Consider the following 26,740-nt stretch of genomic DNA (forward strand, 5'->3'; position numbering starts at 1 on the left):
TGGTTGGTTGCGACGGAGGTCCGGCGACACAGACGGGTTGATATTGGATGAGTAATATATAATACGATACTAATTCTAATGTGTCGGTGGTGTTTCAGTTCGGGTTGGTGGTTCATTTATTACTAGCACCTTCGTTATTAGGTGTTGTGGTGGAGATGGTGAGATTGGTCGGTTGCAGCTGCATCAGGTGAGGTGAGTGAGGTGATACGGGGCTGAAAATGGCTGGACCTGGCGGTGGGACTCATCCATGTCTGCTAGGGAGGTAGGGAGGTAGTCCAGGTGTGTTGAGCAATTACAAAGTATTAGTGGAATTGGGCTGGTTTGCTGGATTAGGTAGAATGGTGGTCCCCGGGAGAGACGGAGCGTGCCCTTGAGGCCAGATTGGAAAGGAGCCTCGTGCAAAACTCTAGAGAAAATTGCAAACTTAGAAGAAGCTACGACGAATCGCTGGAGTCTTCCAGGAGCAGCTATGAGCAGCTTGAAGCAATGATCTGACCGAAGTAGATCGGTGACCTTGTTCGGTCAGGAGCGTCATCTCTATTCGCACTATTACTTCCTCCTATGCAAAGAGCAATAGATAATACCCATAACGCCAAGATGATAGAAGCAGGATGATAGAAGCGGTGATATGCAGACGGAATCGACAGCTCCAGGCAGTCAGGATGGTCTAGCAACAGCCTAGCGGATTCGGTCCAGCTTGGCCCGGTTCATGGCAATCTGGTCGTCCACAAAGTCGGACTACCACCAAGTCAGTCATAGATCGAAACAAGGACATCGCCAGACTTACCTTGGCTGTGATCCGCTCCAGATGGCGGTTCTGTTCGTCTAGCTCGCGACCCGTGGCCCGGGCCAGTCCGTTCAAACGACCCGCAGCTCCCGACAGCAGATCCAGGTTCTGCTCGATTTCATCTTCCATCGCCTCATCCTCGCTGTCCGCCTCGAATTGATACTTGGCACGCTCGGTGACGTTCGTCCGGCTGCGTGTGGTCTGCTTGGCCGCTTCTCTATCGATCTCTCGGAACGTGCGCTCCATGCGCTGGTTGGTCTTGAAGGCCTCCTTCTCGGTACCCTCGCGAGTATCCCGCTCCGATCGGTGCGTGTTCAAGATCCGCTCATCACGCTCCCGGCGCCGCCGAGCACTGGTGAAAGGGTTGGACACGTGGACCGCAAACATGCTCTTGTTGAGTGTCTTCAGCTCCTTGGCTTTCTCCTCCGCAATGCGACCCTCCACGGTGGCAACATCCAAGCTCCGCTCGGCATCATGAATCCGCTCTCCCTGGGCACCCAGACGGGCAAGAGTCTCTCGTCCCGTCTCCTCGGCCTGTGCAGCAATACGGAGGGCATTCCGAGTCGAAGCGACGTCACCCTGCTTGATGAACCGCATATCCTGTTTAATAGTCTGGATTTCCTCCTCCTCCTCTTCCTCGGCAGTGAGGTTCCGCTCCTGGTAAGTGGATGTATTGTACTCATTGCTGCCGCCGCCGTAGGCCGCTGATCCTTCGGAATAAGGAGGGGGAGGGCCACCGGCCTGCTGCTGTTGCTGGACACGTTCGCGAGCGCCACCGAAAAGAGCATCTCTGTTGCTATCCGCGGGGTCATTGGGATCGGCACTGCCTAGCCCCCCATAGCCGCCAGGGCCGTACCGGGACGCCGCAGGGGCAGCACCCCCGCCGCCAAAGCGATCGGATCCATAGCCGCCCTGGTTTCCGTATTTGTTCGGCGCATAGCCCTGCTGTTTGTTGTCGCCGGGAATATTGTGAGCGCCCGAAGGGCCGCTTGGTGGAGGGTGTTCTCCCGCCGGTAGAGGGGCCACTCCCGCCTGGATCTTGGCCTTGGTGTAAGGGTCTGTCGGGATGGGTTTAGCGTAGGGGTTGGCAGGTGGTGCCGGACTCTTGCTCTTCGACCGGGAGCCGAAAAGTGCCAGACGGTTGGAGGAATCCTCCTCGTTGTCGTCCCCGGACTTTTTGAAACCGAATCGGCCCATGGTGAAGGAGATTAGTAGTATAGGGCGGTAATGAGAGGCGGAGAAGCGAAAGAAATGAGAAGCGAGGAGTATTATATTATAGAGACCGAAAGAGGACAGATGGAGGTAAGAAAGGGGATAAGAGAGGACCAGCGAGGCACCAGCGCGAAAGATGTGAAACTGTGATAATAATAGTAGAGAATGGTCAGGGGAGCAGCAGTCAGAAACGCCTCCTTAGGCATTATTGGATGGGGTCGAGACCAAGGCGGAGGGTATTCCCGATACAGCGGATTTGGGGCGGAACACTGCAAACCGAGGGGCTATCATCAGTAATGACGGTATTCAAACCGCAGACATGACAGGCAGTGCAGCCTCTAATCCCATTGAGGCTAGCGCAGTGGCTGGACCCTTGCTCAGCCGCGAACCACCGCCGCTGCAAACATGCAAACGTGGCGGGCCAAGCTGGTGGTTGGCACCGGCGCTTCACTTCGTCCATCTCTCCCTCTCAGCTCTCCAATCGCATCACGGAGAATGCTTCACTGCAGCCATGGCGCCGTATCCAGGGTCTGATGCCGACTATTTTAGGGACAAGGCGCGTAGGGACTTGTTGACTCTCCTTGAAGGCGTGAGTAAGCCTCCGACGTGTCCCTGAAGGCAGCAGCCATCCTCTTCGCGTCGTACATGGGCTGAATGTTGTGCAGGTGCGTGGTAAAAAGAACCTCGTCGTCAGTCAGGATCTGGCTGGGCCAGTCGGGCTGTTCGTCAAGTTCTCTCTGCTCCAGGAATACGGTGTAGATCGTGTGTTCCTGCTCGAGAATGGCAACGTGGACTCGACGCAGCGCAATGTCGTCTTCCTCGCCCATGCGGAAAAGATACGCCAGGTCCGGGCCGTGGCAGGTATGTCCTTTCTTCCGGATCACCACGTGCTGCCTCTATTGTAATCCCCTCCGATACCTCCTCACTCCATGGCGGAGCTATCTCTATACCTCTATGTGACAAACAATAGATTACGCAGATCTATGCCCCACTCTACGTAGTCAATCCAGAGTTCCCAACATAGAGATTGTATACAGCTCATTTCAAGGCTTTCATTCTCACATCTGATTGAATGCCATCAGTATGAGCTAACATCCCTCTAGAACAGGTGCAGCGCCTTCAGCGCAACGGCAATGTTGAACATGAGCTGTCCATATTCTGGGTCCCCAGGCGGACTCTTGTAAGCAACTCCATCTTGGAAGAAGCAGGCATCATAGGAGATGTGAACATCGCCGAGTTTCCCTTGTACTTTGCACCTCTGGAGCAAGACGTGCTATCACTGGAGCTGGATGATTCTTTTAGCGATCTATATTTGGTAAGAACGTGTGACATCCGGTCAGTGATCACGCTGTTAACCCAGGCTGTACAGCACAAAGATCCCGGATGCATCTTCCACGCCGCCAAAGCCCTCATGGACATCCAGCAGCGACACGGCTATTTCCCCCGGATCATCGGCAAGGGTGACCATGCACGACGCCTAGCCGACCTCCTGCTGCGGATGAGAAAGGAACTGGATGCGGAAGAGAGCTCCGGGTTGGCTGGAGTCTCCGCAAGAGGGCTCCTTCCCAGCGCCAGCACCGAAAGCCTCATCATCATCGACCGTCAAGTCGACTTTGGCACAGCCCTTCTCACACAGCTGACGTACGAGGGTTTAATCGACGAGACAGTCGGCATCAAGAACAACCAGGCAGACGTGGACACATCCATCGTGGGACCTACCGCGGTGCCCCAGGCCCAGGAATCTTCCAAAGCCCCTCAGCAGTCATCGAAACAGGGCCAAAAGCGAAAAGTCCAACTCGACTCGTCCGACCAACTCTTCAGCCAGCTGCGGGACGCCAACTTCGCCATCGTCGGCGACATCCTCAACAAAGTGGCGCGCCGTCTCGAAAGCGACTATGAAAGCCGCCATGCCGCCAAAACCACCACCGAGCTCCGCGAGTTCGTCAACAAACTGCCCACCTACCAGCTAGAGCATCAGAGTCTCCGCGTCCACACCAACCTCGCCGAAGAAATCATGCGGACCACTCGCTCCGACATCTTCCGCAAGATCCTCGAAGTCCAGCAGAACAACGCCGCCGGCGCCGACGCCACCTACCACCACGACGCCATCGAAGAGCTCATCGCCCGCGACGTTCCCCTGAAAACCATCCTCCGCCTCCTCTGCCTGGAATCCTGCATGTCCGGCGGCCTCCGACCCCGCGACCTCGAAAACTTCAAACGCCAAATCATCCAAGCCTACGGCCACCAACACCTCCTCACCTTCTGCGCCCTCGAGAAAATGGAACTCCTCCAACCCCGTACCTCCGCCACCACCACCCTCCTCCCCACCACCACCACCACCACCGGCGCCCAACCCGGCGCCAAAACCAACTACAGCTACCTACGCAAGACCCTCCGCCTCGTCGTCGAAGAAGTCAGCGAAAAAGAACCCAACGACATCGCCTACGTCTACAGCGGTTTCGCCCCCCTCAGCGTCCGTCTCGTCCAATGCGTCCTGCAAAAACAATACATCCTCGCCCTCGCCCGCGGCGGTCCCATCACCGCCGCGACTGCCACCCCCGCCAGCGCTACCTCCCCGGGCTGGCTCGGCTTCGAGGACGTCGTGAAGAGCGCGCGCGGCGCGACCTTCAGTATCGTGCAAAAGGGCGATGATAAGGCTATCCGGGCTCGTCAGACCATTAGTGGTACGAACGCTGTCAAGACGGTTTATGTTTTCTTCCTGGGTGGGATTACCTTCACGGAGATTGCTGCTCTGCGGTTTATTGCGGCGCAGGAGGCTCCGAGACGGAAGATTGTGATCTGTACGACGAGTGTGCTTAATGGGGATCGGATGATGGATGCGGCGATTGAGAGGGGGAGTTTTGCGAAGGTTGAATGAACGTGGTAATGTAGTGGTACTGGTAGTAGGAAGGTGGTATATGATATCCTCTCTTAAGCCTGACAAGCAATACTAGCACGCACACATATACAAGTCCAATAAGTAGAGGGCACTACATCCCTAGGAAACTACTCCATAACACATCTCACATCCCATCTCATCATCTCACCCAGTCAGAAAAGATACTAATATCTAAACCCACTCCCCACCCCCATCAACCGTCCCTGATACCTCTCCATCACCTCCCCCAACTTCACCATCATCCCCGCAGCCAACGTCCTCACCTGTTCCCTGGGATCACTCGCATCCTGGACTGGCGGCGTCCGATCAAATACCTGTCCCACCCACTCGCGCAACTCCATGACCTGCGTTGCGAACTCCGTGACGAGTCGCTCTTCCCCGGAGGTTCCGGATGCGACGTTTAGGTCTACGGCCGCGAGGAAGAGGGATAGTAGGGCGGATAGGATCCCCGGGTCGTCGGAGATGGGGCGAGCGTGGAGGGAGAGTAGGAAGGTGAGGGTTTCGTGGGTGAGGGCGGGGAGGTGGGGGGTGTGGGGGCCCATGGTGGAGAGGGTGAGGGTCAGAGTTTGGATGAAGAGAGTGAGGAGGTGGGGGGTGTAGAAGGGGTTGTAGCTGGGGGCGGTGGAGCTGTGGTTTGTTGTTAGTGGGTGTTTCTTGGGAGATTGTTGGGAGTAAGGGGGCGGGAGATTTACGAGGAGAATTGCATCATCATCATTTCGAAACGGCCTTTGAGGGGGTAGAAGAATCCGTCTGCGAGGACTTTGTAGAGGTCTTTGGCGGTGGATTTCTGTCGTTGGGCCTCGCGTTGCTGACGCTTCTTTTCGACTTCCATTCGTGAGGAGAAGGTGCGGACTTTGAGGGCGTTGGGGCCGGATAGAGCGTCTGAGGCGTTGGCCGCTAGTGGTTCGAGGGACGCGCGTGATAGTTGCTTGGTTAGGCTGGCGATGGGGGATTCGGTCTCGGGTAGATATAGGGCTTCGAGGGTGTCTGGAAGTTTCTTCGATGGGAATGAAGCGTCTGCGAGGCCCGGGAGGCCTAGGGCTTCGGCGTCTGCTTCGCCGTTTCCGCCGAGTTCGCGAGCGCTCAGGCCCAGGGCTGTGAGGATTGCAGAGCGTTGGGGTTGAGATAGGTCCCCGTCGAAGAAGATGGCCGAGAACCAGTGGCCCATTTTGAAGGGCTGGGATACTATGAGGGCGATCATGCTTTGAAGCTGATATTCGTGGAACTTGGGGATCTTTCCATGCTCTTGTAAGCCCACGATGACGAGAGCCAGTTCTTCGAGGTTCTCTGCAAGCTCTGTTCCAAAGCCGGTCTTGCGTCGGATCAGTGAAGGGGCCGTGGTCAGGGCCAACTCGTAGCGTTCTGTGTTCTCGGTGTCACGAAGGTAGGTGATGAGGTCGCGGATGTACCTAGGCTATGTTAGAATCTGTTGATATTATAGTCTGTTTGACTTACACTGGTGCGGTAGGTTTGTTGCGCTGGACTAAGGTTGGATCGTCGTCGGAATCTGAGGCGTCTTCATCGGGCTTCTCATAAGGTATGAGATCTTCGTCTTCTTCCTCATCCTCGGAGTCATTTATCTCTTCTATAGCAACAATCTTCGCGGTTCTGTTTATGGCTTGCTTTGACGTGCTGGCCCGGGAGGCGGACTGTTTCTTGGTCTGCGTTGCTGTCGGTTTCGCGGGCTCTTTCAGCGACTGAATGGATTCAGCAGAGCCAATGCTGTCGTTCGTTTTAGCGAGATCTAGGTACCACAATGCTTCATCGCTCTCCATCTCTTCAAGATTAAACTTCATTCCCTTGCCCTGCTGCTCGATGATCTCCGAAATTGCGGTACCGATCAGCATACCGAGGAAGCGAGCACGAGGGGAAGAAGCTGCTAGACGATTTGAAACCGTGTTGAGGAATATTCCGGAGCGTCCGATGAAATGCATCGCTGCTGGATCGAGATGCCGGAGATAGCCCGCCGCTAGCAGAACGACTTGGGCATTGGCTAAGAGATGTTAGCTTTCGTACTGATTGATGCGGCGATAAGTTACCTTCTTGGCACCTGATGGGGGCGTGCTTGATGTAAAATTTGTCGCCTGATTGATCCATACTCTTTCTGATGAGAGAATTTATCAAATCTAGACAACTCGTGTCAGTAGAAAGAGCATTGTCTAACAAAGGTCTTGTCCTACCTTCTTCTTGTGCAAAAATAGCCACTAAAGCACGGCGAAGCCCCACAGTATTGATTGAACCGCCCTGGCCTTTAGATAGCCAGTCTATAAGGTGAGCCTGCAAATGTGGCCGCTTTAAGATGAGAATCGAGCATAGAGCCGCCACACTGCTGATCACCTGGCCTGACGTGTTACTGGCTTTGTCACCAGGGATCTCGCCTGAAAAATGCCTCCGCTCGACATCCCGAAAGACCGCTTCGAGTATCGCCAGCTGCTCTGTTGGCCGGAGATGGTCAAAAAGTGCGCTGTATTGTTCGGAATGAGCCTGCTGAACCAGAAGTCCAGGGTAGATTTCTCTGACCAATTGATCTGGATTGACTCAGCATAGGTTGCGGAAAACGAAGCATGCCAACATACCTGTATATCCTAAGCTCAGCGCTCGCCCGGACAATAAAGCCACAGCTTTCCAGGCCTCCTCATCATCGAGAGCAATCTTCGAAGCCATGTGGCAGATATTTGCACCTATCCAGGAAGCATACTTTGAACCTTCCCCGACCCATGAGATCGTAGCAAGACCGTCAAGCTCAGAAACCAAAGTAAGTGCTTCTGCCGCCGTGGACAAAACTCTACTGGCCGCAATTAGTGAGAGCAATTCTCTCCAGGCCACTTGCTTCTGTGTTGCGTTACTGTAAAGTCTCCCAATATCTGCATGAAGACGATACGCAAAGTCACTCGGCTCCAGCAGGGCCGAGATGACTGCAAGAATATCCCGGATCTGTATATTATGGCCTGATGATTTCGCTTGCTGAGCCGAGGAACGGCACGCAGTTATGAGAGAACGGAGTTGGGCCACCAAGCAGCTGATACCTGCGACACTGCTGAGACACCTCAACAGAGCGGCCCGTAGCTTCTTATTCCCGGCCTTAGAGCCCCGAGACCGTGCATCAAGAGAGTCCCAATGGTCCGGAATGGTATTGTTAACCAAAGCATTGAGGATCTGCGCGGTTACTGGGCGCGGGACTCGTATGTCAAACCCATCTGGAGCTGTTGCCTTATTTGATGGATCTAATACGGCAAGCATTTGAGCAAGTTCATCTTGGTCGGGCTTCGACTTCAAGACAGCCAAGATGTGATCTGACGATGTTGCGTCCCCGGGGAGATCGGCTTTGGGCCGGGCTGCCTGCCCGTCAGACGTCGTGACTAAATTTGGCCTCTCCCCAGCAGGCGACAAGGCCGGTTGTTGGTCGGGTTTGACCGTCTTGATAGCTGTAAGTAGGCCATCCATTTTATGATTGTGACATTGCCTTCGTATCGATCCTGGGGATGAAGAACCGAGATGCGAAGGTGGAGGAAATTGTATGGAGCGGAGGGGTCACGTGGGGCGGTGCTGTATCGCTCAGTCCACGAGCCACCATTCGAGCCCAGCATCGTCACCTTCCTTCAGTTTCCCCCGCGCTATCCGCAACCTTCGATTATCGGATTATACCCTCTCATAACTTAGGATAGTGGAGTTACTGCTATAATTAAAGCATCGACCCCTATCGCCCAACGTTACCCTGGTGCCCCCAATCACTGTACCTCGGTAGCACCAGGAGCCTTGCCCAAGCAACAAGATCTAGAGTAGAGGCTATTCCATACCGAGTGTAGCTTAACTGGAGAATACTTGCCAAAATGGCATCCTCAGACACATCGCTTCGATGGTAAGGGTGCCCTTTCAGATCATGATCATGCTGCTCACACCTCTAGGAAACATCTATACAGAGTCCTGACCACGTCTGGTCCCTTCAGCGATGAGGACTGGGTCCCTGGTCAAGAGACGATAAGCGCTCTGGAGTCATCAAAAGTTCTGTACGTATCTACGAACATGTTGATCCATCCAACTCACTGACGACGCTACAGGGTCATGTTAGTCCAAGTGATTCTATACTTCACTTAAAACTTCAATAGAGATACTAACTAATCTCACCCAAAGAGGAGCTGGAGGTCTAGGCTGCGAGATCCTGAAGAATCTTGCCTTATCAGGCTTCAAAGACATTCATGTCATTGACATGGGTAAGTGCCCCCTCATGATACACCACCAGAGCAACGCATAACATGCACAGATACAATCGACATCTCAAACCTGAACAGACAGTTCTTGTTTCGTCAATCAGACATCGGCAAGCCTAAAGCTGAAGTTGCTGCCGCGTTTGTAGAAAAGCGGGTCAAAGGCGTCAAGATCACCCCGTACGTAGGAAAGATCCAGGACAAAGACGAAGAGTACTACATGCAGTTCAAGATTGTCGTCTGCGGTCTGGATAGTATTGAAGCTAGACGATGGATCAACTCCACGTTGGTCGGAATGGTCGATTTCGAGGACCTAGAAAGTCTCAAGCCGCTCATTGATGGTGGAACGGAAGGTAGGTCGCTTCTCGTCAAAAAGCGAGGACAGACACCGCTGACAACGAACCAGGATTCAAGGGCCAGGCGCGTGTGATCTTACCTACACTCTCTTCTTGTATCGAGTGTCAGCTCGACATGCATGCCCCTCGACCTGCCGTCCCACTCTGCACTATCGCTACTATCCCTCGCCAACCCCAGCACTGCATCGAATGGGCACATCAGATTGCCTGGCAGGAGAAACGCAAAGACGAACCGTTCGACACCGACGACATGGAGCACATCGGCTGGGTTTACAACACCGCTCTCGAGCGCGCCAAGCAGTTCAACATTCCCGGCGTCACCTTCCAAATGACCCAGGGAGTAGTGAAAAACATCATCCCGGCGATCGCCTCGACCAACGCCGTGATCGCAGCCGCGACTACCTCCGAGGCATTGAAGATCGCCACCTCGTGCAACCCCTACCTTGAGAACTACATGATGTACGCGGGCGAGGAGGGTGTCTACACCTACACCTTCGAGGCAGAGAAGAAACGAGACTGCCCTGTGTGTGGAAACCTGGCACGGAAATTGACGGTGGATCCGAACATGACGCTGGAAGAGTTCATCGAGACGCTGGGAGAGCGGCCGGAAGCCCAGCTGAAGAAGCCTAGTATGAGAACAGAGGAGAAGACGCTCTACCAACGGTTTCCGCCCCAGTTGGAGGAACAGACTCGACACAACCTGAAGCTCAAGCTGAACGAGTTGATTGAGAATGGTCAAGAGATCGCAGTCAGTGACCCGGCGTATACGATCGATTTCCGCTTCCGATTGGTATTCCAATAAATGGGCGAATGATCCGTCTCGAGATAGACCTGCGACTACATATGAAGAGTCCCTGATGCTGCTATGATCATCATCAAGACCTAGGAAGTCAAATCTGCTTTTTCTATCTCAAAAGATCCCAGTCCAGACTCCCAGCAATTGTAAAGAAGGTTGTCACCAACTTTTCGTAAATGTACAAAATCAACAAGACATCCAACGCCAGGCCAATGCATTATATAGCTTTGAATCATTTTTTTGGGCTGAGTCACGAATGACTTAGCGCATCAGGTCCGTCAAACCCCTCTTCCATCTGGCGCATTTCAGCTTCAGCACCTTGACACTCTCCAGGAAGAGGCTGTCGCTCTCGAACTGGCCAACACTTTCGATGTTGAAGATGAAGTGGTCGCGCATGCGACCGAGCTTGACCTTGCCCTGGAATTCCTCGTGTCGGAGACACTCCCGGCTGACGGTATCCTTGAACGGATCGACAACGACGGCCTTCTGTTCACCTTCGTGACCCTCATATCCGCTTCCCTTCTGCGCGGCCTCCTCCCGAGTAACGGGCTCAAGGCCGATGACACCGCTGGGGAAGCACTTGGCGAACTTCTTGGCGTCTTCTCCGATGATGGGGCGGAGGATCTTGATATCGGGCAAGAGACGGTAGCTGGCCGTGGCGACGGGCGAGAACTTGGCATGGTCGGCACCGATACCCTTGATGCAGTGAAGTTCCATTTCGATCGCCTGGCCCGGACGAAGCTTGGCGATCAGGATATCCGGGTTCACGGGCTGGATCGTATCCATGCCAACGAAGAACTGGTCCTGGCGACCGACGGGGTGGAAGGTGAGATCCTTGGCGTAGACGTGCGCATTCTTGTAGAGCTTGCGGGGATCCTCTTCCTGGGGATCCGCGTCGGGGTTCTTGGTGCATTCGACGTCCAAGCGCAACACGATGGTGTTGTAGTCGGCGGGGTTGCTGCCTTCCGGATCATCCTCGGTAGGCTTCTTGAACCAGCGCATCCAGTTGATACCCTCCACCGAACCCTTGAGGGGAATCAGACCCAGACGTTGTGCGAGAACTTCGTCCTGGATGACCGAGGTATTGTTGTGGACGAAGACGAATTCAATGGCGATGCTGGGCACTTCGGCCATGAGGATACGGCGGAAAGCATTGGCGATGGAGGCGTCAACACCGATCAGAGAAAAGGACGCTTCGAATCGCTCGTTGCGGTGAAATTCAATCTTGAGGTCCTATTCACGAGAAATGTGTGAGCGCAAAGCAATGGGAGGGAACGGCAACGCGAGCGCGGGAAGAAGCTGATTGACGTACATTCTTGAATTTTTCTAGGGACCATTCGTGCGACTCGCCAGGCCAATGGCCAGGGAAATCTGTCGAGGGGATGTTGGAGACGGTCTCCGGGTTGATGTCGACGAGCTGGAATCGCAATCAGCATGGGAAGAGAGAGAGAGGTCGAGAAATGATGACCAATGGACGGAGCATACCCTTCTGCGATCGAGCTCCTCCTGCGACGGGACGAGAGGCGCCATGATGAATGAGGGGGTGACGAGAGGTGGGGGAGGGGACGAGGTGGAAGAGGGACGATCTGGAGGGAGCATACGAAAAGTTCTTTGGCCGCGGCGGCAGTATTTTCTGCAGGCCGCAAAGGCGGACAAGACAGCACGGGTGTCTATAACGCACTTGGTTTTTCCGGTGGGCGGACACTAGGAATGGGCGGTATAGAGGGGCCCGGGCAGACCAACCAGAGGCGGGCTGATGACCATAAGCTCTGTTCACGTGACGACCCAAAATGTATCTCGCCAGGAAGCGCAACCTCCAACGAGCAGCAAGCGTCAGTCCGCATCGACTCCAATCCCGCCAATCCCCCCTCCTCCACCCCAATTGCGTCTGGATTGAGGGCTCCCCGCCTCACTTCCTCCTGGTCCTCACTCCCCGCTCTCCCGAATGGCTGCTTCCTTCACCCGCCTGGCGGGCAGCACGCCCAAAAGGCTCTGCCTCCGCCCCTCTACCTTCTCCAGACACAGTGCTATCCCCAGATGCCGGACGATCGCGACGTCGCTGCCTCGCCGCGCAGCTGAGCCGACCAGCTACCAGGCCACCCGCCTCATCCCGACCGACCCGACCTTCACATCTTTGGCCAACAAGGAGGGCCCTTCGGAGGCTGAGGTCGCTGCCGGACTCGAATCTGAGGATGTAGGAGCCGGCCGCAAGATCCGCCATTACACTGTCAACTTCGGTCCTCAGCATCCGGCTGCTCACGGTGTGTTGCGTCTGATTCTGGAGCTCAATGGTGAAGAGATCGTCCGCGCCGATCCCCACGTCGGTTTGCTTCACCGTGGTACCGAGAAGTTGATCGAATACAAGACCTACATGCAAGCCCTGCCGTATTTCGACCGACTGGACTACGTTTCCATGATGACCAACGAGCAGTGCTTCTCCCTGGCCGTTGAGAAGCTGTTGAACATTGACATCCCCGAGAGAGCCAAGTACATCCGGACGCTGTTCGGTGAGATGACACGAATCCTGAACCACCTGATGTCCGTCCTTTCCCACGCGATGGATGTTGGTGCTCTGACGCCTTTCCTGTGGGGGTTCGAGGAACGTGAGAAGCTTATGGTAGGCGCTTCGATTCCGGTCCCTCCGAGCCGCAAATGACTGACCCAAGGCGTCCAATTAGGAATTCTACGAGCGTGTCTCCGGTGCCCGTCTTCACGCTGCCTACGTCCGCCCTGGTGGTGTGTCCCAAGATCTGCCCCTGGGTCTCCTCGACGATATCTACCAGTGGGCTACCCAGTTCGGTGACCGCATCGACGAAACCGAGGAACTGCTCACGGATAACCGTATCTGGAAGGCCAGAACCCAGGGTGTCGGTGTTGTTAACGCTGCTGATGCTCTCAACATGAGTTTCACTGGTGTCATGCTGCGTGGTTCCGGTATCCCATGGGATATCCGCAAGTCCCAGCCCTACGATGCTTATGACCAGGTCGAGTTCGACGTGCCGGTAGGTGTCAACGGTGACTGCTACGACCGTTACCTCTGCCGTATGGAGGAGTTCCGCCAGTCCCTGCGCATTATCCACCAGTGCCTGAACCAGATGCCCGCTGGTCCCGTCCGTGTTGAGGACTACAAGATCTCTCCCCCTCCCCGTGCGGCCATGAAGGAGAACATGGAGGCTCTGATCCACCACTTCCTCCTGTTCACCAAGGGTTACGCCGTTCCCCCCGGTGAGACCTACTCGGCCATTGAGGCCCCCAAGGGTGAGATGGGTGTGTTCCTGGTCAGTGACGGTAGCGAGAGACCCTACCGCTGCAAGATCCGTGCTCCTGGATTTGCTCACTTGGGTGGTTTCGACCAAGTCTCTCGTGGTCACCTTTTGGCCGACGCTGTCGCCATTATCGGTAATTACTCTCCCCCTTTCTCGTCTGTCCGAACGACTCCACTAACTCGTATCTCCAGGAACGATGGATCTCGTGTTCGGTGAAGTTGACCGGTAGAAACGGGTGTGGGCCGTTTAATCTCCTCCAAGACCTGTAATAACAGCTCCAAACACATAACACATGACCCTGAATAATTGGTTGCAACAACAAAACAAAAATCTTGAAGTTTCTACTACTAGATGTGCAGATATCCCCCCCAAAGTGAGAAAGAGCAAGAACGAAAGACAAAGATTTAATTGTTTCATGATTTACATTCAGCTTGTGCTTGTGCTTGTGCTTGTGAGAGTTGTATATCAGGTCCTCTGTGGACGATTCAGAACCTACCTGCTGTACCAAATTCCATTTCCCTCTCTTTTTTCTTTCTTGGCGTTCTTTGTTCTCTCTTTTGTTTTCGTGTTCGTGTTCGTGTCCGTGTCGTCCGCGCTGTTTTTTTTTTTTTTTTCTCTTTTTCTTTTTATCTTATCATAAGCCTCCCTGTGTATAGTGACTAAAACATCGACTGTGATTGGATTTGATCTTGCTTTTGGTACAGGTACGGAGTAGGTTGGGCTAATTGGGGTGGGTTATAGTGGAAGTATTGGAAGTATTGGAAGTGATGGGCTTGAGTGTGGGTATGGTATCATGAACATGATGTGGTTTGGATGACTAACTTCCTATATCTATCTAGGCTGAGACAGAGGTAAGAAATGACTATGTATGAATGTATGAATGTATGCATGTGTGCAGGTATGTATGTAAGGCATGGTGACATGCGGCATTTGTGCAGAAGGAGAGAAGGGAATGTTGAGAACAACATGGGAATAAAAATTTATGAGGAAAGAAAGAAGTGAAGAGAAGAGAAAGAACCATGCATGCACCCGTCCGTCCATCAACTCCGTAAGCAGTAAAATATTCAAGGAAGCTGCGCGCGCCAATGCCGATGCAGGTAAACAAAAACATGCATGTCCGCTTGTCCGCCCGTAGAGCTATCGAACCATATTCACAGATGATGTGTCCCTAACGCCTATACATTGTCGTCGTCGTAGAAGAAGTCGATGTCTCGCGGTCTTCTCCGATTGTAGGACACAAAGTCGCTGTCACCCGGCGGGCGCTCGTCGCGGGAGTTCGCGGTCAGCATGCTCTGGATGCTCATGCAGACGCTTTCGACGGTCTGGACGGGGGACCAGCCGGCGGAACTCAGAAGATCGAGACATATTATTCCGTTGCTGTAGATGTGGGGGTGAATGGGGATCGGGCGGGGGTGTTCGGAGGTGGATGGACATTCGATAAATTGGACTTCGGGGGGTTCTAGAGGAGAATGCATTGGTGAGTTGAGTGGGACGGATGGGGAAGGGACGGATGGTTTAGTTACCAATTGGGTATTTGTTGCTAAAGGTGAATTTAAGTCGGTAGGTTTGGTTCTGGTAGAGCGGGTTGGAGTCCAAGACTTTAATGTCCATTTGCCATTCCTCGAGGTTGTCGGACTTGACGATTGTGATTCCGGGGGGCAGGTGGTCTTGCATCTGGTGTGTGTTAGTTTTGTAGCGGGGTAATTGGATTGGATGGAGGGTATGATGGGCACGATGAGGATGGAGGGCCATTGGATGTGTGGTAGCAGAGGTGGTAGTATGAATGGTGTTGTGAAAATGGCGGAATTAACGGGCATAGAGGAGGAAGGTGGTACGGTACCTTGAGGAGCTCCTGGTGTTTATTGTGTGAGTTGAGCCGACCCGAATATAATGAGCGTAGATTCAGTGGCTTACCTTGCTTAAGCGCTTGCTGGCGAACATGGTGGGCAGCGTGCCTGTTCGAGGCCGGAGTGAGGACTAGCCGAGCGTAGATCGTTGTAGGGAAGATCTGGGGGAGACGGCCGGCCAGTCTCGTCGGGAGAAATTGTAGGATCGTGGAGGCGCACAGATGTATGACGTCTGCAACTAGCGCGGGGTGATCCACAACAGACGGATACCACCTTCGAGGGGAGAGTCTTCGGGAAGGTCGGAGGGAAAGGGCGGGAATAGAGGAAGCAGGCAATGGTCGTGGACCGAGAACGAGCGGAGCAAAGAAAGAGGGAGGGGGTGTTGGAGGGGGAGATCGGAGGAGGTTAAAGAGGCAGTGAAGTACCTCGCGGCGATCATCTGCTGGCGGTGGCTGACGCTCCGGCCCCCCGTCACCTGATTGGCTCGGGCCGATCACGCTGGGGGCCGCCCACGTGATGCCCAGGCATCTGATTCGGTCATCTACGGGGATGGATGATCATGCAGGATGCAGCAAGTTAATTCAGATCACAGCCAAAGGGATATTATCTCCGTAGATTAAAGGCTCCAGAAAAGTCCACACCTCAGTCAGAAACCAAGCAAGAGGATATGGACGGGGAATCATCGAAAGTTATTCACAGATCAACAGTTCACATGGTCCTAGACCCAACAAGAATCACCGGTGCACACAAATCAAACTCTATCAACGCCGTCCGGCCAAATTTCATGAATGTGTCCGCTCACGAGCTTCACGCTCGATCTTCTCCCGCTCCTCATTCTCCTTGACCTCACGGACCTTGGCCAGGACAACCTCCCGGAAGATCGCCCCGCGGGCGATCTTGCTCAGGCTGCGCTTCTTCTTGCCCGCGGCCTCACCTTCGGCTGGCGCAGGAGCCGACTTGCCATTGGGCGATAGTTCTGGGAAAGGCGTCGAGCCAGCAGCATCCTCCGCCATCTCCACTGGGCTAGGAATGTCCTCATCGTCCTCCTGCATCTTGAGCGCCTCAATGCGGTTGGCCAGTTTGATGATTTCGATTCCGCGGCGAAGACGAGAGCGGGCAATGTAGGCGCGGATCTCGGGCAGCAAGTCGCGGTCGCTGGCCGACTCACCCGTCAACCAGATGTGCTTCAGGGCCTCCTCGGACGTGACACGCTTGGCAGGGTCCGGCTGCAGCAGCGTGAGGATGAAGTCCTTGGCATCCTTCGAGACATCGCGCCAGTAGCGCTCGTGGAAGATGATCTTTCCAGTCCGGCACTCTTCAATCAGATCGGTCAGGTTTTCGGACCGGAACGGCGAGTATCCGCAAAGAAGGGTATAGGTGATGACACCGAGAGACCACATGTCGACGGCCTTGCCGTGACCTTGCTTGAGCATCACCTCGGGCGCAGCGTAGCCGAACGAGCCCGCCATACTGGTCAGAACCTCGCTGGGGTTGTCCAGCATCTTGGCGATACCAAAGTCGGCAAGAACTAAGGGGGAATCAGGCGCGGGAGTAAGGTAGAGGAGGTTCTCGGGTTTCAAGTCTAGTCAGGCTGGATGTCAGTGTCAATCCCGGCGGAAAGCTCGAAAGGATGGCATACCCCGATGAACAATGTTCCGTTCGTGCAGGTAGTGGACAGCGCCAAGCACCTGGCGGATGGTCTGAGAGGCATCCTTCTCTGTGAACTTGCCGTACTCGCAAATGCGGTCGAACAGCTCACCACCAGTGGCCAGCTGCGTGACAATGTAGAATTTATCCTGTCACCGGTTAGACAAGAAGACTCCGAGGGGCCAGACGAACCCACCTTCGATTCAAACCAATCGACGAAGTGGACAATGTTGGGATGGTCGAGAGCCTGCAGCATCTCTAGTTCATCGTAGACCATCTGCTCATTGCCCCGGACATTCTTCTTCAGGATAATCTTGATGGCGACCTTTCCTTTGCTGCTGTCGGCTTCGCGAACAATACCGTACGTGCCCGCTCCGAGCGTTCTTCCAAATTTATAGTGAGACCTATGGTGCAACGGTTATTATATGTCTAGGGACGAAAGAAGAAAGCGACCAAGGTTCCGCCGTACTTTTTCTCGTAACTCTCCGGCTGTCCTGACAGCTTGTTGAGCATAGTATGGACTGTATGAAACCATCGGTCAGCACTACATTATCAAACGGAGGGTATTAGGCAAGTGGAATAAGAGGCCGTGGTGATCGGGAGATCGAACCGAAAAGACAGACAAGGACAAGGATGCCTCCGGCATGGATACAATGGTTCCAGGAGATCATGGCAAAGAATGGCATCGACATGGCTCTTGGTGACACAAAGCTGCCAGTCCGGACACAGTAGCAGAGGCGGCCGTCAATGACAAGCTACGAGAACAGGAACGTAGGCCATGTTGGGTGGCATGGGCATGGGTGGAATTGAGACGGGAAAAGGAAGAAAAAGCCAAAAACCTACAACTCATGGTGTCTGGGGAAAGGGCCTTAGTGAGGCCCTAGGGGATAATCGGGAGGTAGTGTGCGGTGGGCTCTAAGCCGGCGAGCGCGAAGCTGATGGGAACCCCGCACGTGAGGGCGATAGCGGGGCGGGTTAAGCAAGGTCGCGAAGGTCGCGTCGGAGGGTTGAACGAAGGTAGGATCTGAAGAGAAGAAAGGGTCAGGATATGGTTTTAACTTCCGTACACGAGCAGAAGCGGCGTCGTCGGCCGTCCGTGTGGAGGAGGCGGATGGTGGGTAACCGATAGGGGTAAAAATAGGTGGGAGGTAAACACCAGCAGTCGGCTGAAGCGTACCTGGTCGGGGCTTATCTCCTGCAGCACGGGCGAAGCGAGGCAATGCAATGCAGTGTCGGTCGGAAGGAGACTGACAGAGAGATAGATGTCTAAAAGACAGCTGGTCGAGTCTCGAGTCTCTGTCTCAGGAGGAGAGGGAATTGCGAACCGAGCGATTAAAAGTGGAAAGGAGGGGAGGGCGCGAGAAAAGGTGCAGTCTGGCCCGCGATAGAGTTCAGCCCATGGCTGCCCGGCACAGCCACGGGGTTGCGCTGAGGGGCGGGCGGGGCGTGTTGGCTATAGCGACACGCAAGGCTGATGCTGGATGGGCTGCATCTCCCCATGGGTCCCATGGATGAGGCCTTGGTGGCCGCGCATCAGACAGGTGAATGGCATTCACCCGAGCAGCTGACCAGGCAGGTTGTTCCAGAGAATGACCGGCCCTTTATTCATTGCGGTCTCTAGAACTAATTGAAATATAGGCTAGAGAGAATATCCGTCTCCCATTTTGAGATGTCACTGAGACCATGAGTGGCAGAGGTTCCCACTTTCATTTGGTGATGGCGGTTAGTGTGAAACCGTCCCGAAATCTGCGGCGGAACCAATGCTGGCGCCTGGCGGCCTGGCCAGGCACCACTTGAAACCGTCCCGACGAGTCCCTGAGCTAATCGACTCCTAATCCTCCTCCCCGTCGGCAATCGGCTTTGACACCAGCCACTTGAAGACTGAAAATAGACAAATTAACCCAAGACTGATATCTCGTCTCTTTCAACCACGGGGAATACCGACTCCAGTCATCCCAAAAATGAGACCGCCGGAAAAGGGGCTATGTCAGTCGGCCTGATTTCCGCCCCTGACGGAGATGCAAGCTAAAATCTCATCGGATGCTTGACCATATCAACCCCTGCTTATTGGATCGCGACGGATTGACAGCCTCTGTCAGCCAGCCTGGTCGGGGATCCCACCGTCTAGCTTGTCGGCTGTTTCCTGTTCTCCACTGCGGCTGATGCAGGTTATAGCCTCGTGGCAGATATAGACTACCTCAGTTTGTGCCTTTCTTACTTCTACTATATTCTCCTGGCGTCAGATAGGCGCTTACAGTCCATCCATAGCTTTACTTTCAGACTGTATCTTTGCTCATAATGAAAGAGCTGACCTCTGCATTCCTATATCTTGCCTACACTGCATGAAACTCCCATTCGAGATCGCACTATGTACCGTGTCAATTGAGTTTATGCAGCATGGACAGTGTGCCATGATCTGCGGACAAGGCTGACATGACCCTTCGTCGGAGTAGTGCCCGAGGTTCGGACGTGGTCCATTCCCAGCCCCAGCCCCGATATATACACTGGAGCCCACAGCGTAGCGGTGACTCTGGCTGGTGACATGGCTTTAGGGAGCTCAAGATGAACATAATAGAAGCGTATGACTTCAATATACAAATGAAAAGTCAGACACATGAATATCACGACCATAGCCATTACATACTCCTTATCGTTACCATCAATATCATGACCAACCATACTCATATCCATATCCATCGTAACCACCAACACCACTCCAACCTCAACCTAACTAAATCCTAACCTTTCATACTCCAACAAACTCCATACATAACCCCTCAATCCCAACTCCATCCCAACTTGAACCCGTAAACACTACCCCCAAATCTCATCCTAAGAAGACCGACCCAAATACAACTCCTCCAACACCCCCTCACAAAACCCCCGATAATATTCCTCCCCCTTCCAACCCAACCGTGGGGACCGAATCCCAACGGTCCTCCATCCCTCCCCCCTCAATCTCTCAATTCTCTGCGCTTTAGTCTCGTTCAATAACGTTGTTGATGGTAATGGTGATGTTTGTTCTGAGCCCCCAGATTCACCAATACTGATTGCTGTCCCGCCATCCTTATCCTTTCTAGATGGAGATTTTATCGGACTGAAACTCCAGAAGGATCCCGAGCGACGCATTCCTCGGGACATGTGTCGTGCGTGCTGGAGGGCGGTTATGTAGGTGATGTGGGTTTGGAGCGTGGTGATGCTGGTGGTTATTTGGGTGGAGAGGGAGTGTAGGGTGTTGGTTTTCTTTTGATGGTTGGTGGCGGATTGGCTCTGGGTGTGGCTTTGGCGTATCACTTCAGAATAGTGAGGAGACCCAGAATGAGGCTGAGGATGGGTATGAAGAGTAGTGGGAATAACCCTCACCGGCAACGGCAAGGACAATGTCTGCACAGAGCCACCCACAGGTGCAACTTTCTTATGTTGAGGGAACGGCTGCTGGACATGGACATGGCCGTGATCGAAATCGTAGTTCACCCCCGACTTCTGAAGAATATCTGCCTCGAAGGATTCACCCGATGCTTTGCGGACGTTGAGTGGCGAGGGAATCAAGCTCTCTTCGATAGCTTCGTAGATTTTGTTCGAGTTCGTGGTTGTGGTGGTGAAGCTGTTGCTGAGAGTTTCGTTGTCGGTGTCGGTATCACAGAGGCTAGGACTGGGACTAAGGCTGGCCTGGAAGGTATCACTCTGAGAGTTTGAGGCTATGTCTGAGCCTTGAATACGTGCCCATTCACCCTCAGCATTATCGTCCCGGTCAGTGTCTTCGTCATCGATAAACGGATCATCCTCGAACGGATCTCGTCCATGTAAATCGATACTCCCGATCATCTGAGCGATACTTCTCTCCAAGGTGTCATTCTCGTTTTCATCCCCAGTCTCATACTCACTGGCTGTGCCCTCGTCACTGTATCTGCACCCTTCCTCAAACATAGCTCCTTTTCCTTCTCCTACTTGTACCGGGGACAAAGCATCATCCGCATCAGCAACCCACCCCCCACAAGCCACAAACCACTCCACGGCAGCCTGCAACAGCGGTAATTTATTCTTCGAGTAATTGTGCGCTGCGAGGCCCATGCCTTCGTACGAGATGGCCGTGTAGAAGGTGAGGTAGGTTTTGTGGATCTTTTCCATAGTTAGTATATGTGGCTGCACATTTACAGAGAGGCCCGGAGATTGGAGGGAAGATATACTGGCTCTTGGGTGAGAGGTAGCAAGTCCTCCGCTCGAGCAATGCATTGGCGGTAGTGGTGGGAGATGCAGAGGTGTTTGATGGTGTGGAGGGTGAGGGGCCAGTTCTGTATCTTGGCTGGAGTTGAGGTTGAGGTCGAGAGCGAGGGTGATTTTGTAGTTGCGGTTGAAGTCGGGGGTGGGGTGAAGGTGGGATTGGAAGTAGAATTGCGGGTGGAGTTGATGAGGGACATCTTGTCCCTGAGGTTCAATGATAGGGTTTGGGTTGTAGAATGAGGCGAGTAAATTGTAGAGGGACATGACCGTGATTGGAAGGTCGAGGAGGCTTGGTATAGAAGAGCTGGAGGGGAGGACCCACGACGCGTGTCACGTCTTGACGTGATTCATGTGGAGACGGGAGACACGTTCATCTAGGGGTTATTATATCAATTTTATTCTGTATGAGTTGGATATCGTGATGGTGGACAAAGGAGTAGATTTTATGTGGATGTCCGCGCCAGGTCGTGAATGAATTCTTGTATAGGCCTGTTGTCGAGGAAAGATCGGTGAGAAGGCGGGACATCTAGCTGTACGTACGATGGCATGCAGGACCTACGTGGGCACACGATCAGCTAGCATTTTCCATTTTCACAATATTAAATCCACGTCTGATGGTGCCGCCTTAAGACACTTCATCTCCACACACACCTCGAGATATGCATTGGACAGACTTCAATGCCGGCTAGAAACAGTTTTTCGCAATCATAAGTCATGAGACAACACCAGCAGTTGTTTGTTATTTTCTATAAAACGCCATTTCTATCAAACCCCCTCGAATCTCGCCACTATTCAGCATCCGGCTTGGTCTCAGTCTTCGGCTCTCCAAAACTCACTCGCGACAAGGCCTGGCCAGTAGCATTCAACGAGTCAATAAAGTTCTCCAGCAAGCGGTCCAGCTCGCCCGCGATGGCGTGGTCTCCTGCGCCAGCCATGAAAATGTCGAGCTGAGGCAGGGTCAAGTCCGGGAACAAGATCGGCTCGCCGTCGTCAGTCGCCAGAGCAGGAAAGGTGGTCCGAGCTGTAGGCAGCGAATCCGACACGGAGGAATTGGCCGACGGAACGAAAGGGAGACTCAGGTCCAGACCCTTGGTCGGGATCGCCGTCGGGAATGGTTCAGACAGGGAAGGGTCGTCATCCTCGGAGGGCTTCCACTCCGGTTCTTCTTCCTCGTCCGGCCCCGGTCCGTCCATGATGTGAGCGTGTCCGTAGTTCTCGTACTGAAGCGACTGCATCAATCGGGGATATCCTTGCAGATTTGGGCCCGGGGTCGAATTGGCTGGCGGAGTCGAAGGACGGTCGAAGCGGAAGGGATCGTAGTCTGTCTCCGAACTCACCGACGCGTTGGACTCGCCGGATCGCGACGTCGACGGGCGGGAGTCCCCGGGCTCGCCAATGCTAGAGCGTCGCACAGTGGTTGACGGCTGGAGGTCCACGATAGGCGCCTTCAGAGTGTCGTATCGACCTGCGTCTGGGAGACTATCGTTCGCAGACTCATCGGCTGGGGCGGTCATCACTGGAAAGGTCCACTCCATGGTGGCACGCTTGTCCGATGTGTCTGGCTCCGCGGGCTTCGTCTCCGGCTCGGCAACCGGCTCCGCGACGGGCTCGCTGGCTGGCTCGCCGGCTGGCTCTGCCTCCTCCTCCGGCGGCTGCATAAAGACCGGGAACTTCCAGTCCATCGTGGGCGGCCGGGGCCCAGATGCTGGCTGGTAAGCCATGTCCACCGAATCTCGGCTGCTGCTCACCCCGCTGCTGGACGAGCGGGAACGACTTTCCGCCGAATTACGGTGCTGACGCCCACTGGTCCGGTTCGCCCGGATGGTATCGGCATCGGCCAGCTGGAATGGCTGGGCCGATGTTGCCCCGGCGGCATAATGGGCCGAGTCGAAGGATCCAATGTCGATGTCAATGAAGGTCGACGTAACCGAGGATCGATCGGTCTCGGTGCGAAGTGGGAGGTCAGACGCCGGGGGCTTTGGCTCGATGGGTACGAAATCATTCTTGGTTTCGTACTTGTAGCTTGGCATGTCCTCATTGAACAAGCCTTCCATCGCCGCAGCACCCCGGCGGACACGCTCATCAAAGTTCGCTTGGTCCTCGACCGTCATCACCTGATCAGAGGACTCTTCCGGGAGGTCATTTTCCGAGCTCGGCGTGGTGGTGGGACTGATTTGGTCCTCTATCTCCGCCAGAGAGGCAGCCAGCTGGTCAAGATCGATAACAGAAAACCGACGCTCAAAGCCATCAGTTGTACTGAAATTCCAATCTTCTTCGTAGTCGCTATCTTCGGGAAGCTCTGCGGCAGCAGCACCTCCGGGATGGAACAAAGAGATACGCTGACCACCTCGCTGGGACCATTGATAATAGATGCGGACCAGCTCGCTGAGGGACGAAGTAGGATAGGCTTCCGCGGTATCGGCAATGTAGGGGTGCGTCAGGATGTCTGCCATCGCGGGCCGGGTGACGGGGTTGGACTCCAACGCAAAGGAGACGATACTCTTCAGGCCATCGCTATATTTGGAATTGTCCAACTTGGGAGTGTTGCGGGTCAACTGCCTGCCGATCTGCATACGCTCACGGAGATTTGAATTGGGGGGGTTGCCCGTGGCGAATTCGAACAGTGTGCATCCGTAAGCCCAGACGTCAATCTATCGCAGTTAGCATCGGAGCAATGCTTTTAGAACAATAACTTACCTCGCTACCATACTTGTGGGCCTCGCCACGAGTCGAAAACATCTCGGGCGGCATCCAATGTGGCGTTCCAATCCAGGTAGATCGTTTATCCATCTGGGACTGAAGGACTCCGGCGACACCGAAATCACAGATCTGTAGTCTTCCCTCCTCGTGGATCAGAATGTTGGCAGCTAGACCAGTCAGTACAGTCCAAGCGTTGTGAACGGGTACATACCCTTGATATCTCGGTGAATGATGCCCGCATCATGGATAGCACGCAAGCCAGCAGCAAGCTCTCGGGCAACGGGGATGATGAATTTTTCCTCAAGTCGATCACCGGTTGCTCGCATCTGGTAGGTAGGTGTTAGAAAGAATGCTGCAAAACTCCAGTGACAAACATACCAAAGTTCTAACACTACCCCCAGGGCAGTACTCAGAAACCAACCACAGCTGCGAGTGGATAGAACGGGCCTCGATCAACTCGTTGATGTTCTTGGCACCCGCATCCTTGACCTGTTTCATCACCTTGGTCTCATGGATAAAGTCCTTGATTGATTCATCCCTGAAATCCCGGACGGACTTGTAGTCCATGGAATCGATATCCATGACCTTGATGGCAACGATCTTGCGGGAGGGGAGCTGATGGCCTTTGTACACGCGTCCGTACGAGCCCTTACCAATCAACTCCTCAAACTCATAAGGCGGCGTTTCGGTTTTGGCTCTACGACACATCTCTTGGACGGCAGCCCCTTGCTCACGAGCCAGCTTGATGGCTTCTGCCTTGTGTTTGGTGATGGCAGCCAAGGCGGGGTCCAGGAACTGCGAGGCACGCGAGGGATCCATGATGGGCGGGGGTTGCTGAGTGCGTATGGTGTTGTGTAAGTCAAGCGAAGATTGAGGGACTTGCTGGGGAAGAGAAGATGGGCAGGGGCGAGTGAATTGCCAAGCAAGAGCGTTTGGAAAAGGGGGAGTTGGTTGGGGACCCGTGGACTCACGAACAGAAAAGGGAAAGAATCTTGGGATGGGTGAATCACAAGTGACTGCAGGGTCACTGACGTTTTCGCTGGGGACCAAACACGGGGTGGGAGTCAACGGCGCAGGAAAGACAGGCGAGGGATTCCGCCTAACCTCCTGAGATCCACTCACGACACTAACACCCTGGTGGTGGGACGTCTCTGGGCGATTCGCTTTTGAATTGGGGAAATGAGTTGAAAGAGGAGCAATGGAAAGGGGAGGGACGTGTTCAAGATAGGGATCGGCAAGACACACTCGGTCCGACTTGTCCTCTTCTTCTCGCCAGCTTCCGTGTCGAAAGAGATTCTGAAGCGCCGCAAGTGCCGAGTCGGAACTCTTGCTACGCGGGGAGCGTCGACGGGGCGGGCGGCCAAAAGGATATGTCTGTGACTGAAGGCCTTCAACGTCGCCGTCGCTAAATTCCGACCCACGTGCTTCGGCTTGAGGTTCGTCGGGTGCAGACGACTTGCCCGATTTTCCGGAAGAGCTCTTCTTGTGGCGTTTTTTCTCGGCCTTCTTACCACTCAGGGACCGTCGTTCACGCTTGCTCCAGGAGCGCTTGTCAGGCTCGTCACTCCGGCTGTGCCTGTGGATGAGAAGACCGAAGTACCGACGACTGTTCCCGTCCGGAGTGGTTGGCTGCGAAGCGGGGAGAGGACACTGGATCGCTAAGGACAGGTCAATGTCGAACTTGTCTTTTAAATGGCGCCTGATTTCCTCTTCGCGATTGGAGGTTTTGCGTCTCCTAATGCCAGAGCTAGCCCGGCTTCAGTAAGCTTAGGGTTCAAATTTCTCACAGGCTCGAGACACACCCTAGAAGCGAGTCTCTGAAGATGCTATCGCTATATTCACTGACTAGACACTAATTAGTCTTGCATTCAGATCTCATTTGCAAAGACTTACGGTCGTCCTGATCTCCGTCGCTGGAGTCCTGCTCAGTGTCACCGCTGATAGCCCCTTCTACGCGGTCAGCGTTCCCTTGCTGATCCTCCTGATATCTCTGGGCACTGCATCAAAGTCAGCATCTATTGTCAACGGACCCGGATGATTCGAACTCGTTGAGTGCTTCCCAACGCTCCTCGGAGCCTAAGCCAGCCATCGTTGATGATCACTCAAAGGAGCCACAAGAAGATGTGCGAGAAGAATCGGACGGGTGATGGGAGTGTCAAGACTGTGTTGGAGGAATGTGGAAAAGGAATCGAGACTGACGAGGAAGGAAAAGAGAAGAGGGGCAAGGCAAGCAACACAGAACTCAGTCACTTACATATCAGCTGGATTCGCTTATAGCACAGAGCGCGTGCCCAAAAGGGAAGATTCGAAGCTTCAGCCGTTCCTCCTATCTCTACTCCACGAGTAGTATACAACAGGCTCACTACGAGCTGACTTTACGAGATCCGTACAATCGACCTGCGTGCTACCCATGATCAGCATATATCATCCAATTTCTCATAGCTTTGCCCTCAAGATCACGAACAGGCATTGAGAACATTCGTCAACTCACCTCGAACGTTGGGTTGATGGTATGCGCCAAAGTTCGATGCTGTGAATACAAGGCGGTGAGAGACGCTAAGAAAGTGCGCTAAATTAGCGCAAACCAGAAACCAGTTCTAGGAGGCGCCAGATGGGTGTTCTTGGGTGAATCGATATTCAAGATATATGGTGAGAGCACAAAGGCCAGGGCTATATTCTAGCCAACAGCTGTCCTATACAGCAGTCTAGAGTGATAGTGCCAGAAGCACACTATACACACTCTTGGATTCACGGGATTCTGGCTATGAACTGTGAAGCCAAACACTCATATCAAACAGACAAAT

At 54.0% G+C, this 26,740-nt stretch overlaps 10 protein-coding genes across 10 annotated transcripts; 3 read left to right on the forward strand and 7 right to left on the reverse strand.

Moving 5' to 3' along the window:
• Positions 1-323: 323 nt before the first annotated feature.
• On the reverse strand, positions 324-1,984 carry BO80DRAFT_416854 (putative plasma membrane SNARE protein (Sec9); the record flags this gene model as incomplete). The annotated part of the gene is made up of 2 exons (XM_025718196.1): positions 324-738; positions 788-1,984. 2 exons carry the CDS (start codon positions 1,982-1,984, stop codon positions 679-681), a joined length of 1,257 nt encoding a protein of 418 aa, XP_025570696.1. The 3' UTR covers positions 324-678.
• Positions 1,985-2,459: 475 nt separating this feature from the next.
• On the forward strand, positions 2,460-4,960 carry BO80DRAFT_429103 (Sec1 family protein). Its single transcript, XM_025720392.1, has 4 exons — positions 2,460-2,588; positions 2,665-2,860; positions 3,103-3,314; positions 3,369-4,960. Exons 1-4 carry the CDS (start codon positions 2,511-2,513, stop codon positions 4,875-4,877), a joined length of 1,995 nt encoding a protein of 664 aa, XP_025570697.1. The 5' UTR covers positions 2,460-2,510; the 3' UTR covers positions 4,878-4,960.
• Positions 4,910-8,368, reverse strand: BO80DRAFT_505459 (telomere length regulation TEL2 family protein). The gene is made up of 6 exons (XM_025724489.1): positions 7,475-8,368; positions 7,079-7,426; positions 6,938-7,024; positions 6,354-6,891; positions 5,591-6,307; positions 4,910-5,525 (listed from the first exon to the last, which is right to left on the reverse strand). Exons 1-6 carry the CDS (start codon positions 8,340-8,342, stop codon positions 5,063-5,065), a joined length of 3,021 nt encoding a protein of 1,006 aa, XP_025570698.1. The 5' UTR covers positions 8,343-8,368; the 3' UTR covers positions 4,910-5,062.
• Positions 8,369-8,496: 128 nt separating this feature from the next.
• Positions 8,497-10,473, forward strand: BO80DRAFT_416861 (NEDD8-activating protein UBA3). Its single transcript, XM_025718197.1, has 6 exons — positions 8,497-8,757; positions 8,804-8,905; positions 8,957-8,962; positions 9,030-9,109; positions 9,160-9,456; positions 9,510-10,473. Exons 1-6 carry the CDS (start codon positions 8,729-8,731, stop codon positions 10,259-10,261), a joined length of 1,266 nt encoding a protein of 421 aa, XP_025570699.1. The 5' UTR covers positions 8,497-8,728; the 3' UTR covers positions 10,262-10,473.
• Positions 10,474-10,516: 43 nt separating this feature from the next.
• On the reverse strand, positions 10,517-11,785 carry BO80DRAFT_438617 (DNA-directed RNA polymerase core subunit RPC40; the record flags this gene model as incomplete). Its single annotated transcript, XM_025721049.1, has 3 exons — positions 10,517-11,488; positions 11,568-11,672; positions 11,741-11,785. 3 exons carry the CDS (start codon positions 11,783-11,785, stop codon positions 10,517-10,519), a joined length of 1,122 nt encoding a protein of 373 aa, XP_025570700.1.
• A 49-nt stretch (positions 11,786-11,834) lies between these two features.
• BO80DRAFT_391874 (NADH-quinone oxidoreductase subunit D) lies at positions 11,835-14,168 on the forward strand. Its single transcript, XM_025717194.1, has 3 exons — positions 11,835-12,872; positions 12,934-13,654; positions 13,713-14,168. The coding sequence occupies exons 1-3, from the start codon at positions 12,201-12,203 to the stop codon at positions 13,748-13,750; spliced, it is 1,431 nt and encodes a 476-aa protein (XP_025570701.1). The 5' UTR covers positions 11,835-12,200; the 3' UTR covers positions 13,751-14,168.
• Positions 14,169-14,317: 149 nt separating this feature from the next.
• On the reverse strand, positions 14,318-15,760 carry BO80DRAFT_429109 (ubiquitin-conjugating enzyme E2). The gene is made up of 4 exons (XM_025720393.1): positions 15,436-15,760; positions 15,362-15,373; positions 15,045-15,195; positions 14,318-14,980 (listed from the first exon to the last, which is right to left on the reverse strand). Exons 1-4 carry the CDS (start codon positions 15,460-15,462, stop codon positions 14,697-14,699), a joined length of 474 nt encoding a protein of 157 aa, XP_025570702.1. The 5' UTR covers positions 15,463-15,760; the 3' UTR covers positions 14,318-14,696.
• Positions 15,761-15,929: 169 nt separating this feature from the next.
• BO80DRAFT_497034 (serine/threonine-protein kinase) lies at positions 15,930-17,976 on the reverse strand. Its single transcript, XM_025724057.1, has 5 exons — positions 17,626-17,976; positions 17,485-17,536; positions 17,212-17,419; positions 17,008-17,164; positions 15,930-16,950 (listed from the first exon to the last, which is right to left on the reverse strand). Exons 1-5 carry the CDS (start codon positions 17,705-17,707, stop codon positions 16,151-16,153), a joined length of 1,299 nt encoding a protein of 432 aa, XP_025570703.1. The 5' UTR covers positions 17,708-17,976; the 3' UTR covers positions 15,930-16,150.
• A 1,871-nt stretch (positions 17,977-19,847) lies between these two features.
• On the reverse strand, positions 19,848-21,500 carry BO80DRAFT_505464 (uncharacterized protein; the record flags this gene model as incomplete). The annotated part of the gene is made up of 1 exon (XM_025724490.1): positions 19,848-21,500. The coding sequence occupies one exon, from the start codon at positions 21,498-21,500 to the stop codon at positions 19,848-19,850; it is 1,653 nt and encodes a 550-aa protein (XP_025570704.1).
• A 524-nt stretch (positions 21,501-22,024) lies between these two features.
• Positions 22,025-24,755, reverse strand: BO80DRAFT_366478 (putative serine/threonine protein kinase; the record flags this gene model as incomplete). Its single annotated transcript, XM_025716250.1, has 4 exons — positions 22,025-23,887; positions 23,934-24,103; positions 24,148-24,262; positions 24,315-24,755. 4 exons carry the CDS (start codon positions 24,753-24,755, stop codon positions 22,025-22,027), a joined length of 2,589 nt encoding a protein of 862 aa, XP_025570705.1.
• Positions 24,756-26,740: the final 1,985 nt, after the last annotated feature.

Source organism: Aspergillus ibericus (assembly GCF_003184845.1).
Source record: "Aspergillus ibericus CBS 121593 unplaced genomic scaffold BO80scaffold_58, whole genome shotgun sequence".
NCBI lineage: Eukaryota > Fungi > Ascomycota > Eurotiomycetes > Eurotiales > Aspergillaceae > Aspergillus > Aspergillus ibericus.

Bases quoted from the DNA above. Each gene is read 5' to 3' on its own strand.
- BO80DRAFT_429109 (XM_025720393.1), bottom strand. From the start codon at position 15,462: ATGTTCGCCAGCAAGCGCTTAAGCAAG. The intron at 14,981-15,044 runs GTAACTAAACCA...ATTCTCCTCTAG, and splicing joins TAGCAACAAATACCCAATTG to AACCCCCCGAAGTCCAATTT.
- BO80DRAFT_429103 (XM_025720392.1), top strand. From the start codon at position 2,511: ATGGCGCCGTATCCAGGGTCTGATGCCGACTATTTTAGGGACAAGGCG. The intron at 2,589-2,664 runs GTGAGTAAGCCT...AATGTTGTGCAG, and splicing joins TGTTGACTCTCCTTGAAGGC to GTGCGTGGTAAAAAGAACCT. The intron at 2,861-3,102 runs GTATGTCCTTTC...ACATCCCTCTAG, and splicing joins CCAGGTCCGGGCCGTGGCAG to AACAGGTGCAGCGCCTTCAG.
- BO80DRAFT_391874 (XM_025717194.1), top strand. From the start codon at position 12,201: ATGGCTGCTTCCTTCACCCGCCTGGCGGGCAGCACGCCCAAAAGGCTC. The intron at 12,873-12,933 runs GTAGGCGCTTCG...GCGTCCAATTAG, and splicing joins AGGAACGTGAGAAGCTTATG to GAATTCTACGAGCGTGTCTC. The intron at 13,655-13,712 runs GTAATTACTCTC...TCGTATCTCCAG, and splicing joins CGACGCTGTCGCCATTATCG to GAACGATGGATCTCGTGTTC.
- BO80DRAFT_505459 (XM_025724489.1), bottom strand. From the start codon at position 8,342: ATGGATGGCCTACTTACAGCTATCAAGACGGTCAAACCCGACCAACAA. The intron at 6,892-6,937 runs GTAACTTATCGC...AACATCTCTTAG, and splicing joins CCCCATCAGGTGCCAAGAAG to CCAATGCCCAAGTCGTTCTG. The intron at 5,526-5,590 runs GTAAATCTCCCG...AACAAACCACAG, and splicing joins ATGATGATGCAATTCTCCTC to CTCCACCGCCCCCAGCTACA.
- BO80DRAFT_416861 (XM_025718197.1), top strand. From the start codon at position 8,729: ATGGCATCCTCAGACACATCGCTTCGATG. The intron at 8,758-8,803 runs GTAAGGGTGCCC...TCACACCTCTAG, and splicing joins TCAGACACATCGCTTCGATG to GAAACATCTATACAGAGTCC. The intron at 9,110-9,159 runs GTAAGTGCCCCC...TAACATGCACAG, and splicing joins CATTCATGTCATTGACATGG to ATACAATCGACATCTCAAAC.
- BO80DRAFT_497034 (XM_025724057.1), bottom strand. From the start codon at position 17,707: ATGTCGATGCCATTCTTTGCCATGATCTCCTGGAACCATTGTATCCAT. The intron at 17,420-17,484 runs GTACGGCGGAAC...GTTGCACCATAG, and splicing joins CCGGAGAGTTACGAGAAAAA to GTCTCACTATAAATTTGGAA. The intron at 16,951-17,007 runs GTATGCCATCCT...CAGCCTGACTAG, and splicing joins ACGGAACATTGTTCATCGGG to ACTTGAAACCCGAGAACCTC.